The following is a 26,122-nucleotide window of genomic DNA, read 5'->3' on the forward strand; positions in this document are numbered from 1 at the left end:
GATAGACATGCCGGCTCTTACAAATGCATTGCTCGCTTTTTAATGACGTTTATATTGAAATCTGTAATCGTCCTTGCAAGATCATTCCCACATGAGTGAATAACTTTCAACTGTATTTTAATAAATTCATTCACAGAATGCCATTGTGGTCTTTAAACATAAAGCACTTGTAAGCAGTGTGGCTCTATGCGATGTTAAGAATGATTGTTGGTTTCACAAATCTGCGGTGTAAGAGGCAACACCTATGTATGGTATCTCATTGTTTTCGATGTTTTCAGATACGTAACATTTCTCTGCCAGCTCTGCTAAAGCTGGAACTTGCATTAGTGGAATGTTTGGAGGTCTGCCGATATTCGGTTATATAAATTAAAGGATTAAGGAGAACTACATCAAATTTGAAGTCTTTAATATGCCCGGTAAAGAATTTATATTCAAACTTACATTATAACATACGAATCATTCGATTACCATAACGGTGTTAACGCCATTGATTGTTCATTTGCCATTGTGTCCAATGCTCTTGTGACATCTTTTGTCGGAAAACTTTGTAACTCTTCTACGTAAAAATGACCGGATTGGAATTGTCCTTCAAAAGATGAAACAATTTTATCATGTACGGCCCTAAGTTTTGCGAAAAGTATAAGCCCATGACAATATTAACGGAAAGTGTTGACGAGAAACTCGTGCATTCTGAGCACTACTAATTAAACCATCTGAAGTATCTGGAACTTAGAACTGTTTAGTATTCTTTTCTGTATTCATATTATCTACCTCATTTTTGTAAATGGGGTGACAGGTTAACTGGAGATGTGTCTGTTTGTGTTAGTCGACTTTATTGTTGATAGTGTACACCTATAAATCATTTGTTGTTGCTGTTCATCTTTACGCATGCAAGTATCTTCAGCTTTATGAGTTAGAGTTCATACTTAATTCAACAGGTTGGTAAATTCAAGATAATCTTGTTGACGCATTTATAGTTTCAAAATAGATATTTGTACATGGTCCTAAGGGAATGCATACAGAGGCATATTTGGATTTGTTTTTAGTAAAGTTTAAATCTGATTTATCCAAAGGAGGTAACTTGTACTTACATGTCCCCGCATATGACCACTGAAATGCCACCGCATTTGGCTACCCATTCTCTCTGTTTAACAGTTGTAGATATTATGAGACCTTCACCCTCAGCATAGAAACATCATCGAAGTTGATGCATTTTAGATTTGCATATTCAATTCTCAGTGAAGACAACGTTTTGTGTGAGCACAAGTCAGTGCAAGACATTGAAAGCTGTGCAAATGGCTAGTCTGTGAGTATTTCTTGGTGCGGTCATAGTTGGGGCTGTTAATGGGCCATGGAAGCGTAATAGGGACATCCAGAAATTCAGACTTTTTCTAATCTTGAAATTTTAACATCTAAAATATCGAAACTTTGACATCTTAAATCTCGAAATATTACTTTAAACTAAACATTTTGACTTTAAAGATGTGGAATCTGAAGGGGGAAATGGAGATACCAGTAAACTAAAAGGCTTAAATTATGACTCATGTTTATTACCAGAAAACATTGCGGCATCAGCATCTGGTAAGTCAAACGTTCGAGTTGAAAATTCGAGAATCTAAAAGTGGAAATATTAAGTTTTTTACGTCGAAATTTCAAAATTCAAAAAGTCGAAAATTTAATTTGTTTAAAAAAGTTTTAGAAATTCGAGTTAAAATTAATATTTCGACATTTCAATTTTAAAATTATAAAGTTGAAATTTCATTTTTTTTCAAACGCATAATTTCGAATTTATCAAAGTCGAAATTTCGAGTTTGAACTGCAAATTTCGAGGTATAAAAATTTGGATGTCCCTGATACGCTTCCGTTATCGTAAGACAATTTCTTCTGGATTTTCAGAATTTGGGAAAGAGCTTGCACCACCATTGATAAACGATAGTTTTTGCTCTTATTCTATATTGATGGGACTTGGTGCAAGTCTTTTGAAACACCAGTCAAAACCTCGCATGATGTCTTTGTTCTTGATTCAGGGACTTACCATTGTTAAGCATCATCATCATCATCCTAATTTTGAAGGATGTTCATAAGTTAAAACACGAACTCTTTCTTGTGGCAACTGTGTTGGAATGACTGACTTGGTGGAACTTCTGGAGTTGACGCAACAAAATCTAATACACAGCCTCTATAGCTGATACCTTTCTGGAGGAGCTGCTTGTTTTGATGCCTCTGTCAATTTGTTTTTCTTATTTATTTTGTGATATAAAAGGCAATATGTATAGCGCAGGCGTAAGGATCATATAAAACTTGGAGATCAATATAGGCCTTCTAAGTTTTTATGATATCAGGATTGTAATTACTTATGTAGACATCTTTAGGTTCTCTTTTGTGTATAACATCATTTGAGGATTTCAAATTATGCAAACCAATCATGTAGGTTTCCCTCAATATTTTCTTAGTGCGAAAAATTTTCAATTTAAGACCTGCCACATCTTGTTAAACGGTTGTATCGAAGACTACTAGAAGCATTGCCCTGTCCATTTTCCCTGTATATAACTGTTTTATCTGAAGATGTTTTTGGGTACCCAATAGTGACAATTTTTGCCTAATCTTCTTTTTTTCCACATGTTTCAGAATCTGCATGTCTTTGAAGAGTATTCACTAAGAAATCCAATTCTTCATCTTCTTTATTAGGTAGAGTACATGAAAAAATGTAAATGTCAATGAATAAAAAATACGGAGCGTCAGATGACCATATAACCATGTGAATATGTATGCAGAGAACTGCGGTGCTGCAGTCCTTTTCACAAAAACATCTTAAGTGTAATATTAGTCGTAAGTTATGATGTCATAATAAATCAAATTATTGTGACGTCATAACTTACGACAGATTTTACACTTACGATTTATAGTAAAATCGACCGCAGTTACTCCACACGATAAAAGTAGTCGGTTATGTTTCCACGAGCGTCAGTATGCCCTTTATAAACTGTTGAATCTGTATTTTGCAGCAATCATTTGATTTATTCCTTGCAAACGGAGATCGACTGCAGATAGAATTAGGAATCAGGACCGGGTTGATGGTCCACGCTGCGTAATTATTGGAAGTAAATCATGCACAATACGCTTGTAATTTACCACACAATCTCTGCCTTGCTCAGACTTAATCAATTGCTTCCTGTATTTATCATCTTTAAGATGTCCTGCAATTATGGCAGATTATTATGTTTTTCTTAACCTGTGTTTATCATATATAATCTGAGGCTTGCTTAAAATCAGTTAGAAATGCGCATAAAAGATACTCCACATGAGTCGCAAATGTACTGCCCATTATATTGTGCTGCAAAGACTTGTGACGCCATCTTTGATGCTTTTGTTACTTATCATAGCAATCTAAATAGATTGTTGTGATTTTATGCTTCAATTGTCCTTTCTTTAATATTAAACATTATCTCGAGCATTTTTTATTTGAAGTATTTACGTGCTAAGAATAAGTGAAGTTAATTGAGGATAAACACATAGTCCTGTTTGATTATACAACTCCAACGTCTATTTATTGACTGTAGGATATTTTCACTTACCTGATTATTTTACTGAAATTGTATAGCTGGATTGTAAATTGCTTTTTTGGCACATCACTCACTATATGTATTTCTGCAACTCACAGATAATATTTAATGCTTGTACTGGATGTCATCTACTGACTCCTCTTCTTATCTCTGAACTTTTTATTCTATAAATAAAAATGAAAATATAAAAATGTTTACCCCGCAACGTAGTGGAGAAAAGGGGTGGAAAAGAGTGCAAAATGGCATTACTCGAAAAATATTTTTTGGATTATGCTGAAAATTTTATTATACATTAATTTTAGTACTAAATAAAGTAAAAACAAATCATTGGTCCAGTCTCTAGTTATCACCTGGATCTATCGCGGACTTCTTCCGGACCATCACATAATACCTCGCCACTACGTTTGGCGAGGTATAGAAACCCTGTTCCTTCATAGACGGTATATTTGGAAAGGGAAACAAATAGACCAGAAATAAACATTTACTTCAAAAGCGTTTCCGATGATTCGAATAGCTAGATGTGATAGTTACCACATGAGATGAAGACTGGGTATAATACCATTTAATATACTTCACATTTTCCGTAATTATTATGCGTTTTTTTATTTTATTTTCCTATCCTTAATCCTACTGATTTCTTTTTTTCTTTTTTTTTTGCCATAAACATGTCGTTATTTTTATGATGTCTTATAGTATCGATAAACCTAAATAAAACAAGAACATATGGCTTCATGCTCAATCTGTTTTAAATCAAAAGTTTAATACTGTCAAAAATATACAATTTGGGTTCATAATGTATAATGATTTCCTTTTTTTTTTCTTTTTGCAGCAAGAAGTAGATCAGGAAACAATCAACAACAAGAGTAATAGTCTACATTTCAGGCATGTAATGCTTTATAGAGACTGAATATAAAGTAAAACCTCATTTTGTGGAGAAGTCAGTTTGCTTTTTTGGCACATCACTTACTATGCATTTCTACAACTCACTGATAATATGCAATGCTTGTACTGGACGTCATCTACTGACTCCTCCTCTGATCTCTGTTCCTTCATAAATAATGTTGGAGGCTGAATATAAAGTAAAATCTCAGTTTGTGGAGAAGACAGTCTTCTGGTGAGATCTGGTGGTTCCTAAAACATGTACATGTTTTGTCAAAATTATTCAAATTAACATCAAAAAAATTTCAAGGTTAATCACACACAATCACCGTTTATCACTATATATGAACAATCCTATGCTTATAAATATTGTCAAATTGAATTAATGTCTGAAGTTTTGTTACGTTGCTCCTTTGACAAAACTATATCTGAGCACAAATAGGCTAGGTCATATGTTTCACTATGATGTGTTCTCAATTACAATTATAAATCACACTACGCAACGTATGAGGGCGCTGAAGTTACACAAAGATACATTTCATTTACTCTGACGTTAAAAAGTATATTTTTGGCACGATTTTTAATGTCTTCGCATGATTTATTAATATATGATATCAAGTTCAAGATCAAATCATGGCGCGTTCAAATATACAGCAACATGTATTATGGTGATTTTTAGTGGAGTCCGAGTTGCTCATTTACTTTTGTTACTTTGTATGTATTATTTTAGTTACTTTATGTTCTTTATTGTGTTTGTCTGTTTTCCATGTCTAGTCTTTGTCCCTGCATGTATCACATTCTTTAGGTTCCCTTGATTACTCCTTTGATTTCCGCTAGAATCTTGGTCCCCTTGATTACTCTTTTATCATATTAATTCTATTTGCCAAGTTCGGATATTTTCTACCATGTCAATATTATTCACCTTATTTACATCATAATACTTTGTCGCATGATATCGCATAAGTGTGAGTGACATCTTTATGACTTGTCGGGGAGTAACATTATTGCTACTAGACTATTACTGGATTACACTTGCAATATGACAAGTGTCGCTAGCGGGGCATGGCATGCTTTGAATGTATATATGTAGTTGATGACGCTGCGGTGTTTATCTTTTGCCGATATCACTAACAATAAAAGTTATAAACATAGAAAACTACATATATTACCAATATGGACGTCAAATTTCATCTGATGGTCAATTTCTATACCCAAAAATTTGACTACTTTTTCACAAGTTAATTATGAATTTTGAACTTAAATTGTTATGTTCATGTCAACAGTTTTATTCCAAACTGCACTGCTATAATCTGAAACTCGTCAGGAATTGCCTGTATTTTTTTTAATTTGAGGTCAGTAGGGTAAAGGTCAAGGTCTCACGGACTTAACAAAATGTAATTTTGGGGGCGAAAAATAGTTTCCGGAGCGTAACTTTTCAACGCCTTCGTATAACTTTACCAAATTTGGACAGCTGAAGGCTTATGGGGTACGGCAGACAACTATTGAAATTGAGGTCAGTAGATTAAAGGTCAAGGTCACACAGCCTCAACAAAATATATAATTTTGCATTTGCAATATTCCATGAAATTTTACTTTTGTTGCGAGGCGGGGGACCTGGAGCAATGTTTTTTTTTTTTTTTTTTTTTATGTAACCTGAGCACTATAATGTTGTGTTTCGGGGTCTTATATGGGAATATGCTTTATTTCATTGTTTATCTCGACTTCATATTTTCTTTTCTGTTGGGGAACTCGCTTACGCAGGTGTTACTTTACGAGGGACAGGGACTCGGCTGGAGGGACCTTAAACAAACCAAATTCAATTTATAGTTCATATCTTTACTCTTATCACCAGCTAAGTCAATATATACAAGAATAATGATTAATAAAGTTACAATAATAAAGATATTATATATAATTCAATTTATCTGTTAAACATTACGCATAATTAAACATTAATAAGGACACAAACTTTGAGCAGTATTTTATTCTCTGAAGTACTTATTTCCAAATATAAATAACTGAGTTAAATACAGCTTTGTCTTGGTTTAAATTAACTTATTTAAAGAAATACTTTTATCTTTAAAAAATGAATGCTTTAAGAAAATAAATTATATTAATATCATCCGAAATAAGTACGCACCTTAAACAAACCAAGTTCAATTTATAGTTCACATCTTTACTCTTGTCACCAGCTAAGTGACAGGAGTGCCTTTCGTCGAACTTAAATAGTGAACTGGTCAGGTGTCTTAAGCCAAGGTGTACATTGTCCGAAATATTGGATATCCGTATTAAAACTTTCCAACAAGTATTTTATTTCCTAAAGAAGTTTACGTCAATAAGAATAATACTTTTTGCCCTTAAGAATTATGTAACATTGTTTTGATTTAGCAATATTAATTCTATTTTCCCGGAGGTTATCTTTAAAATATTTTCGATGAGTATTCTGATCTTAATTATCGCTTTTATGATTATCACATTTGCCATTAAACAATATGAATCTTATTAATACATAAAACTGACATTTATCATTGAAAGAAATCAAATTTAAAATATTACCGAATATGTGAATTAAAAATAAAACATTATTTCTTAATTCTGAAGTTCTGATTTAAACCAATCTCTCATTTAAATACTAAAAATATTTCAATTCATATAATTCGTAATTTGTACCATAATTCCAACCTTATAGTACATAGGAGCAACTCTTTTGCGGTATAATGTTTTGGGACAAGTTGCAGGCTGCACTGTAGTATGAAAATTTCCTCGTCGCTCATTGAAGACCAATGGGTGGCTTTGGGCTGACATTTTCATCCGGGTTGTGTAATCTATAAATGAGCAGATAATATATCGATATTAATACCGAGATGATTGACAGTAAGGATACTTTCCATTCTATGGAAAGGGTTGTTATTCAACATTGCCTATCTATCTATAAAAGACCACACAAATAATTTTGACGCATTTTGATATTCGGTATCAGACATTGCAGCATATTTTCAGTTAATGCTGAATTGAAGGCACAAGTAAGTGAAGCAATATTTTTTTTATCAAAAACACTGTTAATCCTTCAACTGAAGATTTAAAAAAAGAATAGGGACGTGAAATGTCTCCGCTTTCAAACATCGGGACGAATTTTTATGACGTGTTGGAATAAAATTGACAAATATCAAAAAGAGAAGGTGTTTGGAACATAAATTTGCCATCCGTTGTCCCCATGCTTCCGTCATTCATAACTAACAGGATAAAGTACTCTCGTTGGTTACCCGTTTACATTATAGTATGTTACAATTACCAACAGAAGTAAAGGCAGACTGAATCAGGACGGTTTGAACTTCTCGTGATAGACAAGAAACATTCGCTTTTTGTAAATCGTGTTTTCGAGAGTAAGCAAGATCTATTTGATGTTCCATAACTCCATAAAATTATTTGTTGATAGTGCTCTTTCTGAAAATCAGTTGGGAAATTGATATGGGCCAATGAATCGTTTATAACTCAAAGCAAAACATTGGAAGGCTTGACCAAAACCTAAGCTCAAATTAAGATAAGGATAAAATCATTGTTGTGCACAATAACCAAGAATTAGTCTTCCGTCGAGCGTTGTTTAGCAAACTGTACAGAGGATGTTACTATTGATTTAGATTATATCTTATTCTGTTGGACCAAAAGCAAGTGCCCTTTAAATGCCGATGGAACCATGAGTAAACATTAACTAGATTGATTGATTGATTGATTATTGGGGTTTAACGCCCGAGCAGCAATATTTCACTATATTTACTATATATATGAAATGAAAAAGGGGAGGGGTCACAAGGATAATAGGTCGACAAATTTTGATTGCAACTAGAAAAAGGGGAATGGGAAGGGTCGGGCAATTTAGCCTCCTGTGGCGGAGCGCAAAGGTTCCTATTCCTATCGAATACCACAGCAGGGTTCATTAACGTGCGAGGAACGTGGCATCTTTACCAACACGCTGCGCCAATATGGTTTGCGGTCAGTTTTTTTCGTATTATACCTGACAACACCAGCATGTAACAAGCTAGGTGTACACCATTCCATCACATGGGGCACACAACCCAGGTGCTCTGTGGGTAGAGCACTATTTAGTCGCCTTTTATGACAGGCTTTCGCTGCTGCAGGCCTATTCTTTTGACACCCTCACCTGCACGAGGCCATTAACTAGAAGCAGAGGCATCTAGCATGAAAGTTTTAAACCTTACGATCGCGCCTTTAACCATTCTTGGTGATTGTATGGTCAAATTGTAATTGTTAAATTTGTAAAGTTTTTTTTTTTTTCTTTTGTTTTTTTTTTAATTTGAAAAATTGCAAATTATTTCAATTTCATCAAATATTATGCTTACAAAATATCAATTGTCTGATGTTACAAAATGTCAATTGTCTGATTGATGTTTTTGATAGATATGACCAACATTATGAAATCAAATTTGTAGCGTAACCGTCCATCACTTAAAGTCGTTCAAGTCATGAAAGGTCGAAACATGAATTGTCACTGGAAAACATTCATGTCTGTTTGGCACAAACAAGAACCTAATCAAGTTTATTGGCAATGAAATGACACAAAGCTTCAAGATAGTACATACTTCAATCCAAAAATGATCATAGATGCTATACCAAGTGATAAAGTAACATTCAGCAGTAAAGAAAATTTTTATCTTTCATTTCTCTTTGCTATCGGTAAAACGACACTTTTTCCCCTTAATTTAAGGTTCTCATTCATATTCTCGAATTACTCGAGAGTGTTTTCTCGATATTCAAATTTTAACAATTATATTTTTCTTTTGGTATTAGTTTTTAAAATAATTATCAGGTGGGCAGTGCTCATTAATATAGAAGCTTCTTTAATTTTTTAGCGTCACATAAGACGTCCAATCTTAATAAAATTGTGCATTTCATGTCATCTTATTTACAATCATCGTACAGATTCATATAAAATAATCGCTAAACTATAAAATATAATCTGCAATTATTTTCCTTTAAAGAAGATAATCATGAACTTTCTGAAGCAATTATCTAAAAAAATATGCACATTTGTCTGACAAGAAGACGCATGAAAATGCATGTTGCTAAATTAAAAATGGATATTAATTAGGAAATTATATTACCTGAGTGATTTAAATTTAGGCTTTGTTCAAAATTGATATATAAAAGTCCTTTATTTTAACAGAAAATATCCACAGACAATTGCCTGTATAACCAAAAACATATGGAAGGACATAATTCACCCGGTGAAATTACAAATTTGCTTGTCATAAAAAGCAGTTACAAATGTTGCGGAGGAATCTGAATTAAAATTTGCACTGACTAGTGAACAAATTATACAATAAGTTAATTTGAAATGGCTTATTAAGAATATGTACCTTTTTTTATAAATATCAATCAAACGTACATGTAGGTTATTGGAGAAAACGAATCAAAAATGGGGTTTAAGTTGTGTTTCTGCATGTTTATCTATCTTTGTTTTTCATCATTATCAACTGTGCGTAATATTACATAGCGATTATTAAACAGATCCGAATACTGTACAATTGAAAGAATATGGTAATCCCGACTTCCACACAATACAAACATTACAAATATTGACGAAAAAGAAACAAGTGCTTATGATATAAATTGTACCCAAAGTGGCTGAAACTTATGTCCATGAAATTGCCATAAACCCTATATAGGTGAACATTATTAACACTATAATATTAATTTTAAACCATTTATAAATCGAGATCAATATTTTGGCAGACACAATGACTAGAATAATGCTGAACGTCACAAAACACACTAAGAAACACGTATTCAGCCTCCCTGAAAAAGAATCAAAGAGAAAATGAGAAATAAGCAACTCTTCTATGAGCAACGGGAAGTAAACGAGTCACTCAGGAATGGAAGGGCTGATAATGTAAGATGTAACCTTGTACTTCACCACATAACCAGTACAAATTTAAATCTACACCTAAGAATAATAATCGGGAAATTATGAAAAAGTGCAGAATGTTCTGCAAAGCTGCAAAGAAAACTGGTTTAAATGGTTACCACTAAGCTTACTAATAAAGTGATTAAGCAAGTCAAACGAACGAGAGCTCGTATAAGGAAGGAAGATATAAATCCAAAATAGTAGACAACCATTTCACACTGTCGGTTGAATGCTGCAACTTGCCGCATAGAAAAGATGTAAAAATGGAGCATGTTTATGTATAAAACATCAGAACACTGTGTTAATGACAAGTAAAGGCTTATATAAAAATTTAAGCGAAAGCAACCGTGCTTTCGAAAAATTATTTGAAACATATACAAACGAAATTCTTATTAATACTGTCAACTTTCATGGAGAAATTGCTCCTAAATTATTTGCAATGGTTATGAAGGAATTGTCACAAAACGCTGCAACAGTATTTATTATTTTTGAGAACAATAACACCAGAATTACAAGAACTTGTTCCGAATATGTCATTCATTCACTATGTCAGTGACAGTCCTACACAGTATCGTAATAAATACATTTTCAATGTAATTGCAGACCACTGAAATGTTAAATGTCCAGGCAAGCTGGCAATATTTGGAAGCTTGGCATGGGAAAGGTCCTTGCGATGGAGTAGGTGCCGTAGCTAAGCGAATGGCTGGTAACGACGTAAAGAGATGTATAATTATATTATGAGATTATAAATGTTATTCAATATGTTTAGGGTTTTTTAAGTGGGCATCAACCTCAAAATCGTATATTCACCATATTTGGGTAGTTGCTGATACAATCGCTGAAGCAGAGGTAGATATCAAATCTTAATCATCAAGCATGTGAAAATAACCATGGCTCTTCATTCGGTTTATGCACTTGATAACACCAGATTAGTTACTCGGAATGGGATCTGTATTTGTACCAAGTGCTTTACCAATGGGGAATTTTCATGAATTGAGTTCTGCGTTGGCTGGATTACACACGAAACATAAAACACAGCTAGTACAGAGTAAAATGAGACTACCGATAACACGGATATTGTAGCTAATCCCCATGCTGAAGGATACGCTGTCGTAGATTGGATTGCAGTGACATATAAAAATAGTTGGAATTTTGGTTAAATAAGTAGATGAAGACTACAATGTTTTATTCTTAACTTTAAAAAAACTCGTAATCTTGGTGTTATGTGGGTAATTGGCTGAGCCAATTACTCCATAACGGACTGGAAAAACTAACGTGTTTGGAGATAATGTTGGCCAATGAACTAATAAAATGATTGCATTAATTGCATATTACGTTCTGTAAAATTACAAAGTGTTCAATTAAATTTGTTAATTGTAAATTAGTTTTTGATTCCAAGGAAAATTTATAACGGTTCCTCCGTAACAAAATATTTACACTTCGTAAATTACTAACAAACATATTTTGTGTTTCAACTGTTTGAACTTACTTTACTTGACTTAGTCCTCTTCACGCCTTGTGGAGCATAGGCCTACTACAGTTGCTCTCCATCTCACTCTGTTTTGGGCCGTTTTATTAGCTTCACCCCACCTCTTGCCAATCGTCTCCAGTTCCTTCAACCATGTTCTTTTCCAGCTGTGAAGAGGTCTTCCTTGCTTTCGTTGTCCTTGAGGATTCCAGTCAACTGTTTAAAGCTGAAAATAAATCATTTTGACTTGAGCAGGATTCAATTCAACTTTTTCCAAAATATTGTGAGATATAGAGTTTCGCGGCGCGCAGCATGACACAATCACAGTGGTCGAACGGTGAAGTGGACACAATATTAGCTTTTGACAACTTAAGAATAGGGACTTATAATTCATTATGAACACAGCAACTGGTTTGGACACAATATAGCACAAAAATTTATAGATTATTATGGTTTAGAAACAATATAGCGCAAAATTTGAAAATTTATTACAAATCTGAAAAATCGGACCAAAAAACTCGATTTTTGGGGTGTGGACCAATGACCTCCTTTTTACTCGAAAACGGTCAGAGATACATGTATCTGAAATATGATTGAACAAGAGGCTCCCAGGAGCCTGAATCACTCACCTGGTTGAAGTTTGTCTTTCAAGGGCAATAAATTTAACAAGGAATTGTCCAACAATTTTGACTCAAGAAGACTTTGGTAGGACTATCATAAAAATCATTTCAGCGATTGAAAGTTTCTTTCTATCTATTATACTTATCATGATATTGCCTGAAAACTGTAAAAAAATCATTTTTCATCTTTCAAGGGCAATGACTTTTACAAGGAGTCGCCTGACAAATTTGACCCCTGGTGACTATTGAAGGCCTTATGATAAGGGTCATTTCATCAATTGTGCTTAACTTAACGTTTTTGGAGATATATGCGAAAAACTACTGTCTGACCCCTGTGTTCTTTGTTAGTAATGGTAGCCATGTTTTTCAACGGATCAAACATCCCCACATCAGTTCCTATGTAAGATACCCCAAGGAACATTCATACCAAGTTTGGTTCCAATTGGTCAAGCAGTGTCAGGGGAGAGGAATCTGAGCAACTGTTGAAAATGGTAGCAAAATGGCATCCATTTTGATTGAATTATTGGTTGTTTGATTAATTGATTGATTGTTAGGGTTTAACGCCCGAGCAGTAATATTTCAGCTATCCCAGCGATGAACATAAAATGGGTGATAAAATGAACATGAAATCATGATGAAATGAAAAATGGGATGGGACACAAGGATAATGGGGTCGAGGAATTTGATTGCCACTGGAAATAGGGAGATGTGGATAGCGTCGGAAAATTTATGAAATCTTCGTGAAAAACGCAGGCAGGTATTTTCTTAAGGAATCCAATTTATAAAAAAAATTAATCGGACCAAAATTAAAAAGTTTTTTTTTGGGGAGGGGAGGGGCGGTCGACAAAATTGTGTACCCTTTTAACTCCAAAACGGGAGAAAATAAGCCGCCTCAGAATTTTAGAAGGAACGGATTGAAATCTTAATGATAAATATCGGATCAACAATAGGCTTTTTCTATAAATTCTAGTGAAAACACCTTTTTTCCCACGTTTAGTCCCTTCCTTCAAAAAAGAAACAGGGCAAAAACCTCTTCTTCGTGACAAATTATTATAATACAACCATTGCTTAAGGACGTTAATATGAGACAAATATAATTTCATTTATGTTTCCCACCTTTGCAATTCATTACACTATTTGATTCTTCCAAAAGCTTCTCAATATGTTGTACCGGGCACACAACCAGGTTGCTCTGTGGTCAGACACTCATACCCTGTACTCGCCTTTTTCGACAAGCTCATCGTTATTATGGGCTTATTCTTTTGACATCTGGATCCGTACGTGTCGTTCAAAAGATTCATAAATTTTCAAATAAAATGAATGTATAGTATTCTACGAGATTTCTTTTCCTCGACATTGAATTTATTTCCTTGCAATGATATCCTACCATTTGAAAATTATTCAAATCATAAAACATTCTTTAATTAGTTTATAATCACAACTGACTGCTTTTAACGGTGCATCTTAGTAGTTCAGTAGGAGGAGTTTATGTCGAGAATGGTACCTCTTTTACATGATCTCTTTTTTTTATCCCAAACTACACAAAATGTAAGTATGTTGTCATCTCATTACACCACGCCTTTCTCTAAATTGATCTTTAACTTGATAATTATAAAGTTATGACATTTCTTGAAGTAATTATGCATGTTAGTAAAGTAAAATATGTGCATTTGATTCCTTTTTAAACGCCCCATGTGGGTCAGGGTGTTAAAAGAATAGGCCCTCAGCAGCACTAAGCTTGTCGTAAAAGGCGACTAAATAGTGCTCAGAACCCTGGCGGGGGGCTAGGACGCTCTCCCACAGAGCAACTTGGTTGTGTGACCAAGGTGGTGGAATGGGGTATCCCTGGTATGTTACATGCTGGGGTCGTCAGCCCAAATACGGAAAACCTGACCGCAAACCACAGTGGTGCATCGTGTTGGTATTCTATCGGAGTAGGAACAATTGGGCGCCGCCACAGAAAGCTAAATTACCCGACTCTACCCACCTCTCCCTATTTCCAGTGGCAGTCAAAATTTGACGACCCCATTATTCTTGTGTCCCAGCCATACCATTTTTCATTTCATGGTTCATTTTTTCATCCATTTCATGGTCATCGCATGGATATAGCTGAAATATTGACGATCGGGCGTTAAATCCCATCAATCAATCACTAAATCTAAAATGTGACAAAATGTTATTATCAATGCCCAATTTTTTATTAAGGCCATTGAGGTAATCGGCATTACAAACAAATACAATTTTGTTTGAAGCTATACCCGCAGGTATACATATCTCTCATGTAGTGAGGAAAGGTATTCAGGTTAAAGGAAATAATAGTTGCATGTTGAATTATAGAACGCTATCGATTATCCCACTTATTCATTTATTTTCAAAACCGAAGTCAAATTTCATTTTAACATAAGAAATCATATTTAAGCATATATTTTTTGACAGAATAGATAAAGGTGTTTGTTGTAGGCTAGTTTAACAAGAAGGTTTTAAGTTATTGATCCACATAAAAAAATTATCCATATTTTTTTGAACTCATAAGTTAAATAAATTTATACATCTATGTTTTTTTCTCTTTTAAGTATAAGGCTTCATATAGACTTTTGGATTTGAAAACCGTAAAAACATGGACATTTCACAATGAAATAGAACTCATTTGCAACCTCATTGTCGCAAAAATACATTTCTATAACATCTTGTTATACCTTACAAGCTCTCTTTTCTTGAGCTAAGTTACGGCTAATTTTCGTTTTTGTTATACATGTTTTAACATTAGGAATTGGTGTTCATAAATAAAATTGTAGACAGAAATTTGCTATCATATATGAACATTTTGTAGACTATCAACTGATCTGTAGACAATCCTATAAAGGCTGTTCTATGACAGAACAAATATACATCAGGCAGGTATGAAAAAAGTATTTGGTTATACCAGATATAACCTAAGCCAACGGAACAATTCATTCTTGATCAAATATAGCCATTTTCACCTTATATTTGAACATTTTTCTAATTCATTATATAAGTAATAAGCAATTTGAGGTATTCAGCAATTTAACCGATATTTAAAATCTTGTTTTTTTTTCAAATAAATTTATTAACAAAAAAATTTCTATTCTTCAACATTCAGTAAGTCATAGAAAAATGGTATCTTTTACTGAAAACAATGACAACTGTTTGGTGGGTAATTTTCACAGGGTACTTATTTTGTTGCATTTCAGCCATCTGTTTAAAAGGTCAAAATAAATTCAGCAATATATTCAGCATAAGTACTTTGTGCACCCTAGAAATCTGCCAAAATTAGAAACTCTATAAGTTAGCGCACACTTTACTTGCCAAATTTTACATACGCCAAAATAACTTACAGTACTTAAACTAATACATCAAATGTGATTACATCAGCCCTGATTTCATGATGTTTAACAATGGTCAGTTTGTCAATACTGGTAACTTAAAACTATTAGGCAGTGCTTTATTAGCTGATAGTCCCTTTGGAGTAAGAAGTTAGTCCACATAAGAGAGAAAAGGGCATTTAGTGGCCTGTAAGGGACTGAGTCACATATGGGCCTTTACATTTCACTTATTTACAGTCCACAAAATATTGCTTAGAAACTTAAAAATCCACAACATTTAAAAAAGAGAATGTTTTAAAATTTTAAAATCACAATCAGACGACAACACTATATCATGGTAATAAAATAGCAAGATGAGCTACAGAATAAATGAGCCTGACTTTAGCAATTCAGTGGGTTATTAACAAGCATATTTCAGATTTTATTAACGTAACTAGATTGGACTTAAAATTGAATCCGAATTTTAAATGTTCCCAAAAGGATCATAATAAACAAATATGAATTAATTAGTAATATGTAATAGAAAATTAACAATGGTGTGAATACATCAAAATCTTGTTTCCATTTTTCTTTCAATATATAATACTTCTTGGAAATTAAGCATTCTTGTAAGAAGTGAAGAATAACTGCAAATTGTTCAACAATTACCATGAGTTCAGAAGTGTTGATAAAACACAAATGGTAGACATGTTGATATAACAAAAAGTTGAAATGTTGATACCTTAACAACAGAGGGAAGATATATCATGGCAAAAAATGGTACATATGTGATATTTTTTAAGAGGGAAGAAATGATGACACCATGGGAACAGAGGTGAGACATGTTGATAATACATGACAGATGTACATCTTATAAACAACAAGAAGCTTTTAGTTCAATGCACAAATAAACTTTTATTTCAAGATGCTCCTGAAAAATATGAGAATTATGTTTCTTCATTGTCATTCAACATATAGAAGGTTACAGGACCTTGTTTCAATACACAAGGCAGAAGTATTACTGATTTCTATTTTAGACAGGTGCCTGTGGTTCTCTAATGCAATATCAAGAGGCAATAATCAATATTTACTTCACAAGTATGTAAAATGTATGAATGGATGTATGAAAGTAACATTGAAAGGCCCTTTGGAGTAAGGCTATAAAAAAAGAATGCCCAAATACCAGTACAATCTCTTTGCCATATCATGCAACTATACTACCAATCACCTATCATGTACCTTAACTTCATCCTGTTCAATTCTCATACAAATGCTAATAATACGTTAGGACTAGATGTACACATTTTATGTATTTGTCTCCATTGGATTAATGTTTAACTTCTCATTATGTTGTCTTACAAAAAGCTGTGAAAATAATAATTTTTATATAATACACTACAAAATTAAGGAATGTTGATAAAAAGCTTAAAAATATCCCAACATCCTGTCAAATTCATGAAAATATTCTGTACCACTACCAAGCTTTGCAATACAGTATCATTGTTATGCTTAAATCCCTTAGTATTGAATCACAAAAGAAACAATGATTAAAATTGGGGTTACAAGAAAATGGAAGATTTGGAAGTGCATGTTCAATAAAATAATGAAAAGATAAAAAATCCATATCATCTTCACATGTATAATGAATATTTGATCTTTATCATACCACTTTAAAATATAACTAAAAAAATATTTAAAATGAAAGATAATTCATAATAGTAGACAGAATCATTGATCACTGTAACAGAATAAAAATAACTCATCCAAATATAAGTCTAACTATCAAGAACTATTTTGTTCTCAGTCCTGTCAGCTATTTTAAGTGTAAATGTTTGTAAGAATCAGGCAAAATGGGAAAAATCAGAAAAATGCATGTCAAAAACCCACCGATCTGATAAGGTAATATCACTCAAAGATACCTTCTCTACTTCAAAATAACACTATTTTATCTCTGCATCACTGGCTTTGCTCAGAAATTTTTCAATAGAATGTTAGAAAAATACAGGTATTTGACAGAGTTATCTGTCCTTCAAATGTTCATTTTCAGTGCATTTCAATGAAATTGTAACTCAATGGCCAAGCACGATATGGAAAATCTTGTCTGTTTTTCTTGATTCTGATGGTGCTCATAGTCAAATTACACTATCAAATTGATGGGTTTTTTCATGCCATGTTTCACTCACTGCCTGATTCTTACAGGGGCTGACACTTAATGGAGTGTCAGATAACCAGTTTAATTGCCAAATCAATAAAATCAAATGCCCACTTAAGTCTCACCTATTTTTTGCCCATGAACAATGCTAAAATCACTCACATAAAAAGTAAAAGATCTGAGGACCAGTCCATTAACTTTGATCTGCCTTAATCAGTGATACAATAGTAGAGTATCCTTATTACAAATATTGCAGAAGTTTAAATTAACATGCATAAAAGATAAACAGACATAAAAAGCTCAGACAGTTTCTTATACTACCTATGAGTATCCATCAAAATCTGAAAACTAAAGAAGAGCAGTATTAAGCATAACGAAATCTACAGCAAGAAAGAAATAAGTTTTGAGTATTCATTTGTTTGTATTATAAGTCTGTCCTTTTACAAAGGAACTAAAAAAAAGATAAATCATGGTATGATGCAAACACATAAATCATTCAAATAAAAGCAAACATTCATTCCCACATGCAAAACAATAAAATGGACTATGATGCATATTTGCAAAAGAATAAAAGGAACCTTACTAAATAATCTTGATGGTCACAAGCAGGGTTGCAAACAAAACATTATATATATAACATCACCACTAACTTAATAGATCAAGCACTCAACAAAATTTTTCAAGATTGTACTAATAAAAATTAAAACAATTCATGATTTTGAATACATTTCTTTTTTAAATGTCAGTCTCTGTTGAATTCAAGCGCATCCTACCATGAGGTCGATGCACTCTTGTGTTGCTATAGTTACTTACTACATCACGTGATATATTCACTTGGACTTCTTTGTCATGATATGTCACATCGTCATTACATTTCACACATAAGTACACTCTACGTGGTTTACGCTTTGGTTCATTAGGCGTCAATACTTTAGTAATGAGATTCATTGGAACTGTATCATTTGTTTCGTCAGTTTTGTCTTGATTATCTCCCTTTGGGTGATTATTTATAGAATACACCATGGCTGTAGGAGGAAAAGTTGGCATAGGAACTCGGATTAGTTTTGTTGTGTCGTTAGATGGCGGAGCTTCTTCACAATTTAATCTTTGTTCCTGGGTCATATGTTTCTTCACTCTCTCTTGAAACTCTATTGGCAGCTGTGAAAAAAAGAAATGTTTGCATAGTTGACCAAGGTAACAGAAATTTCTGAGTTTTGTTTTTATTTCAAAACAGGAGTTTGATTTCCTGAGCAGGAAGATCGGTGACAACCATTGAATGCCGACTTTTCAATCCTCAAGGCTGCAGGTTTACATGTATGTGTGATTAATGTGATGTTTAAAGAGAAAAGTACTTACTGTATTGAGTTTATGTGCTATAAAGTTTGATGGACGACACTGTAAAAGTTGTACTGCTATATTACAATCTGTTCTAAATTTCTCCTGGAATTAAAAAAAATTATTACTAAGAATTTGAAATTCAAATTGAGATAAGGCAGACAAAAGCAAAATTTACATAGAAAATAAAGTTATACTAACAAAATTTTGTTGTTGAAATGAAAAATAAAAATATTTTGTTCCCTGACCACCTCATGTCTTGACCCCCCCAACCGACTGACTTATTTTCAAGTTAAAAGCAAAAAACAGTACCAATGAACGACCCAACATTTTGCAGATGGTAGTCAATTTTCAGGTTCCACAAAGTCTGGATAGCTTTTTAAGTGGTTTTCTATCCCAACCTACTGACCCATTTTTTCCTGACATGTATCATGAAATAGAGGTATACTTTTGTTTAGCCTTATTAGCCTTTCCACAAAACTTTTACAGGAAGTATGAGTTATTGACTTCAGTTCACTTAGGTATTTTATTACAATAACTTACATTTTCTTCTTCCATATCTGTGACACACAGCCTGGCTTCCACAAGTTTGGATGTCACTGAGGAGAGTTCTTTCTGTAAAGTCATTTTATCTGACTCAAAACCAGCAACCTTCAATGTAAATTGTACCATTTACACATCTGATTTATTAAAATTATACAGCATTGTGCGAAAATAGTACAGAATACACTTTATACTTGTATGAACTAAGGTAATGATCAATCATATATTGTAATGATATTTAAATAAATGGGTTTCATTTTTCGACATTTCAGGATAGTTTTCTTAGATCAAGGATTTTTTATATTACAAGTCATAGTAAAGAATATGTTTAATGTTTATAAGGCTGAAAAAAGTTCATACCCATCACACTATTATATAAATCCAGTTGAAAGATATTCTTGTTTCTAATTATTCTACAAATATTCTTCTATAATAATCAGATATTCTATCAAAGCTTCTTACTGTTTCATGCAAAATTTCCTTAAATCTTCTTTCATAAACAATTAATATGGTAATGTTTATTACAATGAGATGAACCTCTTTTCGACCGATAAATTACTGGTTTATTTGAGATTCCATTAAGACAAGATTTACTATATGATAAGCTGGATTGGTTACATGTGGAACCTCTAGTTGTCTGATCTTGTCAGTTTTAATTGGTTACATGTGGAACCTCTAGTTGTCTGATCTTGTAAGTTTTAATTGGTTACATGTGGAACCTCTAGTTGTCTGATCTTGTAAGTTTTAATTGGTTACATGTGGAACCTCTAGTTGTCTGATCTTGATATCAGTTTACTTTAACAAACAAAAGTTTGTGTTGTTGAGTCACAAAAAATGTTCAGGGCCTTTTTATATTATCATTGTCCTAATTTTATGAAAACAACAACTAGAAACCACTTTTAGCATCTTATCTTCCAAGTTATGGTTCACTTTCTGTAGCTTTTTATGACTTTCATATAATCTGAAATACACAGTACCGGTAACTTGTCAAAAATTCATTATCAAACTGTAGTTAGGCAAGTGTTACAACAGTACTATACTCTTGAAATTTTAAAGCATGTGAAGTGTTTTGATATTGAAAATTTTCGCTATTAGGAGAGTAGAAACATAGTTTTATAGACCATTTTATCTTTGTACATAGCTTGTTCTAGACAACCTACTCATCTTAGGTGATGTCATATGACAAACTAATTTATTTTGATAATGTAAAAATTCAATTGAGAACAATTAACTTCCTAGAGTAAAAAAATCTGTAATGAGTGGAAAAATATTTAATACACTGGTCAGGAGGTGTGACAATTAAGCAGAAATGAGAGACGATGTGTTTCCCATGCTGTAACACCTTACCTATCATATCTATCTCTCAGTTTATTTAATTCATCTCTAAGTTTAAAGACTTCATTTTCAGCAGCAAGTTTACTGTCTATCAATTCATGTTCTATCTGTGATAATCTATTATTACTCTTCCTTAACTGGCTCTCTAATTCCTCTATCTGCTGGTGCATATCCAAACTGGGAAAAAATGAATAAAAATTCAAATTATACAATGGTTGAGCTGAAATTGACAACTCCTATATCTGTTGGTACATGTCCAAACTGGAATAAAAATGAAAAAAAAATACACAATGGCTGTACTAAAATAAGCTTTTCAACTCCTTTGCCTATTTGTACCAAACTATAAAAAAGAAATATAACAGTTCTTATCATAGATGAAATAAAATATGTGCACAATAGCATCATGTGAAAGAATTTGAGAAAGTTTCATCAAATTCCATTCAGCAGTTTCAGAGCTGATTAGAACTGGGCACAGGTGGACAGATATCAGCTGAATGGTCACTAAAACCACCCATATTGGAGGGGATGGAAACACTGATAACCTATATTATTTCACTATTATTTTTATTTCGTTCAGCTATAATTATTCACTGATCTGTCATGATTAATTCATATCACATGCAATGTACATGTCTACATCAATATGGTATATAATGAACATACATGTACTTTGTACTTTGTCTGAAATGCCTACACATATTTTTCATTGATTTATTTGATGAAATTCTATGGTTAATTTTTAAACATTCCCACACATGAATCATATAAATTCATGGTCAGATTTCCTTAACTGCTAACTATATTATTTCTATATAGCAACTTCTGTTACACTCATTGATCAAAACAGCTGCTGCATTAAATACATAGTATATACACTTAAAAAGAAACAAAGATATCAACAAGTATATCATTTACAGATTTTAAGCCCATGATATCAATAAAATGAAAATATAGTTCTCATCCTTTTCTTGGGCATATTTTAAGACGCTAAAATATCCTTGTGAAAATCAGGCAGATCGTTTGGGTGGCTCAGAGTAAATTTTATCCCACCTATTTTTTTTGTTCTAAGGTAATATATACATCATATGTATGTTAAATAGTATAAAATTGATTTTAAATCGACAATGGAAGGCTCAGAAAATCATTTTATAGTTCCCTAACAAAGCAGCCAAATTTTGTTCAAATTGGGGAGTAATCTCCTTTTATTCAATAAATTTCAATGCTTTCTATGTAATTTTTTCTCTTAAATGATTGAAGTTAATCAAAAACCAACTTTTAACTTCAAGAAAGGATGCATTTGTGATATGAAATGGATGATTTTATTTTAAAACAAAATTTTTTTGCAAAGCACTCCCTCTTATTTAAAATACATGTATTTTCATTGAAATAATTTGCCACGTGCAAAAACATTCATATTTATGTTATATAAAGATTTCTTAAAAAAGTGATTGTTCATAAAAATTATTTTAAAACAATTTTGATAAATCAAAGAATATTTGAAAGCCCCAGATTTTTTTTAATTGGACATTTGAGTACCAGTAATAGCAACAGAACATTTCTGCTTTCAGAATTTTAAAATATTTTTATTTTAATCTTTCAGTATAGTTATCCCATACACATTATCTTCGATTTAAACATAAACTCTATGTAAGCAAAGGTCACTAAAGTACATTCTTCCCCCATCCTCTATGGTCAAAGTGAAAAAGGATGATTATGTTGCTTCAGTCTGATATTGAGTCCTACTATATGCCTGTATGAAGCTTCTGTCAAAACATCAAGTGGTTGTGATAAGTAGTTACAGAGAAAACGGTAACAAAAACAAAACATCAAGTGGTTGTGATAGTAGTTACAGAGAAAACGGTAACAAAAAGTTGTGTCCTGACAAATGGAGGGTCACCATGATCACCATAAACCTCCTATTAAGCAAGGGGTGTAAAAGATGAAGTTTTCAGCCTTAAAAATTGATCCTAGTACTTACATGTTCAAATTATATATCCCATGAGGTAAAAACTTTTGTGTAAAATGTCCAGGAGAGTAATTTCTTAATTTCTCAAAAAAGAGTTCTAGCTAATATACAAAAAATTACAGATATAAATCAGGAGAAGTAGAAAGTTGGTCTTCAATCTGCAACATGGGTGTTGAGATTTTAAAAAATGAGAAAAGGAATGCTATGTTTGAAAAGCAATTGTCCCTATCAATTATAAGTGAAAAAAAAATATTAGTGTCCTTGGCCAAACAGTTCTGAATGTACATGTACCACTTGATTACTTAACACCTTAACAAGAAATCTGTGAGCAATGACTCAATAATGATACCCCTGCTTTCAACCATAATGTAAAGAAAATAAACAAAGTCCTCAGTAAACAGAAAGTTGTTGTCATTTTTTTTTTAAATGAATTCAACCATATGAAGTACATACAAGAAGAAAGTGTTAACATTTCAAGCTGCTGTGATGAGCTGAAAAAAATCTGCAGAAGGAAACAAAGATAAGGTTAAAACAGTATACCCCCTCTTATCATGGGTATAATAGGTCAAATTTACAAAAATAGTACTCTCAGTGCAAGTATCTTCAGAACTCAAGGATGAAACAGATAGTCAAACTGAAACATTAAAAGACAACATTCTATGTTACATGATGATGGTATTACCTTGAATCACTAGAAAATCCATTACAGCTTGCACAGGTACACCCACATTCCTAAAAATAGAAGTATAATTGTTAATCCAATCAGTTGCTTGATTGTTAAAAGTTATTTAAAAAGTGAAATATATTTCTTTATATATATTTTTGTTCCAAGTTTCGGTAATTGGTAATTGTTTTCACATCTACTGACACCTCCTCTTATCTCGGTTCCTTCATAAATAATGTTGGAGGCTGAATATAAAGTAAAATCTCAGTTTGTGGAGAAGACAGTCTTCTGGTGAGATCTGGTGGTTCCTAAAACATGTACATGTTTTGTCAAAATTATTCAAATTAACATCAAAAACATTTTCAAGGTTAATCACACACAATCACCGTTTATCACTATATATGAACAATCCTATGCTTATAAATATTATCAAATTGAATTAATGTCTGAAGTTTTGTTACGTTGCTCCTTTGACAAAACTATATCTGAGCACAAATAGGCTAGGTCATATGTTTCACTATGATGTGTTCTCAATTACAATCATAAATCACACTACCCAACGTATGATGGCGCTGAAGGTACACAGAGATATATATTTTATTTACTCTGACGTTAAGAAGTATATTTCTGGTACGTTTTTTTTAATTTCTTTGCATGATTTATCGATATGTGATATCAAATTCAAGATCAAATCATGGCGCTTTCAAATATATAGCAGCATGTTTTATTGTGATTTTTAGTGGAGTCCGAGTTGCTCGTTTACTTTTATTATTTTGTATGTATTATTTTAGTTACTCTATGTTCTTTGATGTGTTTGTCTGTTTTCCATGTCTGGTCTTTGTTCCTGCATGTATCACATTTTTTAGGTTCTCTTGATTACTCCTTTGATTTCCGCTAGAATCTTGGTCCCCTTGATTACTCTTTTATCATCTTAATTCTATTTATTTATTTATTTATTCTATCTTAATTTCTATTTATAAGTTCGGATATTTTCTACCATTTCAATATTATTCACTTTATTTACATCATAATACTTTTTCGCATGATATCGCATGAGTGTGAATGACATATTTATGACTTGTCGGGGAGCTATATTATTGCTACTAGACTATTATTGGATTATACTTGCAATATGACAAGTGTCGGGGCATGGCATGCTTTGAATGTATACATGTAGTTGATGACGCTGCGGTGTTTATCTTTTACCGATATCACTAAAAATAAAAGTTATAGGCATAGAAAGCTACATATATTACCAATATGGACGTCAAATTACATCAGGTGGTCAATTTCTATACTCAAAAATTTGACTGCTTTTTTCACAAGTTAATTATGAATTTTGAACTTAAATTGTTATGTTCATGTCAACAGGTTTATTCCAAACTGCACTGCTATACCTGTAACTCGTCAGGAATTGCCTGTATTTTTTTCAGTTCGAATTTGAGGTCAGTAGGGTAAAGGTCAAGGTCTCAAGGACTTAACAAAATGTAATTTTGGGGGCGAAAATTAGTTTCCATAGCATTACTTTTCAACGCCTTCGTATAATTTTACCAAACTTGGACAGTTGAAGGCTTATGAGGTACGACAGTCAACTATTGAATTTGAGGTCAGTAGATTAAAGGTCAAGGTTACACAGACTCAACAAAATATAATTTTGCATTTGCAATATTCCATGAAATTTTACTTTTATTGCGAGACGGGGGACCTGGAGCACTGCTGTTGTTTTATTTTTATGTAACCTGAGTACTACAATGTTGTGTTTCGGGGTCTTACACGGGAATATGCTTTTTTATTGTTTCTGTTTATCTCGACTTCATATTTTCTTTCTGTTGGGGAACTCGCTTACGCAGGTGTTTCTTTACGAGGGACAGGGACTCGGTGGGAGGGACCTTAAACAAACCAAGTTCAATTTATAGTTCACATCTTTACTCTTGTCACCAGCTAAGTCAATATATACAATAATAATGATTAATAAAGTTACAATAATAAAGATTATATATAATTCAATTGATCTTTTAAACATTACACATAATTAAACATTAAGAAAACAAACTTTGAGCAGTATTTTATTCTCTGAAGTACTTATTTCCAAATATAAATAACTGAGTTAAATACAGCTTTGTCTTGGTTTAAATTAACTTATTTAAAGAAATACTTTTATCTTTAAAAAATGAATGCTTTAACAAAATAAATTATATTAATATCATCCGAAATAAATACGCACCTTAAACAAACCAAGTTCAATTTATAGTTCACATCTTTACTCTTGTCACCATCTAAGTGACAAGATTGCCTTTCGTCGAACTTAAATAGTGAACTGGTCAGGTGCCTTAAGCCAAAGTGTACATTGT

At 32.7% G+C, this 26,122-nt stretch overlaps 2 protein-coding genes and 1 long non-coding RNA gene across 17 annotated transcripts; 1 reads left to right on the forward strand and 2 right to left on the reverse strand.

Moving 5' to 3' along the window:
• Nucleotides 1–474: 474 nt before the first annotated feature.
• LOC148616362 (uncharacterized) lies at nucleotides 475–14,862 on the reverse strand. 12 transcript variants are annotated; one of them, XM_088583304.1, is made up of 6 exons: nucleotides 14,441–14,862; nucleotides 11,855–12,059; nucleotides 7,113–7,267; nucleotides 4,551–4,694; nucleotides 3,576–3,727; nucleotides 2,664–3,197 (listed from the first exon to the last, which is right to left on the reverse strand). In XM_088583304.1, the coding sequence occupies exons 3-5, from the start codon at nucleotides 7,251–7,253 to the stop codon at nucleotides 3,692–3,694; spliced, it is 321 nt and encodes a 106-aa protein (XP_088439430.1). In that variant the 5' UTR covers nucleotides 7,254–7,267; nucleotides 11,855–12,059; nucleotides 14,441–14,862; the 3' UTR covers nucleotides 2,664–3,197; nucleotides 3,576–3,691. The 12 variants fall into 12 exon arrangements, 8 of the variants coding, with proteins under 8 accessions (XP_088439436.1, XP_088439434.1, XP_088439433.1 ...); XM_088583310.1 differs by lacking the exons at nucleotides 2,664–3,197; nucleotides 14,441–14,862 and adding an exon at nucleotides 475–586 and having other exon boundaries at nucleotides 11,855–12,705; XM_088583308.1 differs by lacking the exon at nucleotides 14,441–14,862 and having other exon boundaries at nucleotides 1,735–2,676; nucleotides 11,855–12,705.
• Nucleotides 7,263–11,323, forward strand: LOC148616363 (uncharacterized). 3 transcript variants are annotated; one of them, XR_015922175.1, is made up of 4 exons: nucleotides 7,263–7,465; nucleotides 10,194–10,350; nucleotides 10,969–11,047; nucleotides 11,189–11,323. It is a non-coding gene; the product is annotated as an uncharacterized LOC148616363 (long non-coding RNA). The 3 variants fall into 3 exon arrangements; XR_015922176.1 differs by lacking the exon at nucleotides 10,194–10,350; XR_015922174.1 differs by lacking the exon at nucleotides 11,189–11,323 and having other exon boundaries at nucleotides 10,969–11,182.
• A 670-nt stretch (nucleotides 14,863–15,532) lies between the features above and the next one.
• On the reverse strand, nucleotides 15,533–23,919 carry LOC148616364 (tight junction-associated protein 1-like). Of its 2 annotated transcripts, XM_088583303.1 has the most exons (7): nucleotides 23,790–23,919; nucleotides 21,154–21,318; nucleotides 20,701–20,767; nucleotides 19,807–19,914; nucleotides 19,285–19,368; nucleotides 18,742–19,086; nucleotides 15,533–18,276 (listed from the first exon to the last, which is right to left on the reverse strand). In XM_088583303.1, the coding sequence occupies exons 2-7, from the start codon at nucleotides 21,309–21,311 to the stop codon at nucleotides 18,250–18,252; spliced, it is 789 nt and encodes a 262-aa protein (XP_088439429.1). In that variant the 5' UTR covers nucleotides 21,312–21,318; nucleotides 23,790–23,919; the 3' UTR covers nucleotides 15,533–18,249. The 2 variants fall into 2 exon arrangements, with proteins under 2 accessions (XP_088439429.1, XP_088439428.1); XM_088583302.1 differs by lacking the exon at nucleotides 15,533–18,276 and having other exon boundaries at nucleotides 18,292–19,086.
• Between the last annotated feature and the right edge of the window lie 2,203 nt (nucleotides 23,920–26,122).

This window comes from Perna viridis, chromosome 5 (genome assembly GCF_037379345.1).
Source record: "Perna viridis isolate PV_CMFRI_1.1 ecotype Kerala chromosome 5, ASM3737934v1, whole genome shotgun sequence".
Taxonomy (NCBI): domain Eukaryota; kingdom Metazoa; phylum Mollusca; class Bivalvia; order Mytilida; family Mytilidae; genus Perna; species Perna viridis.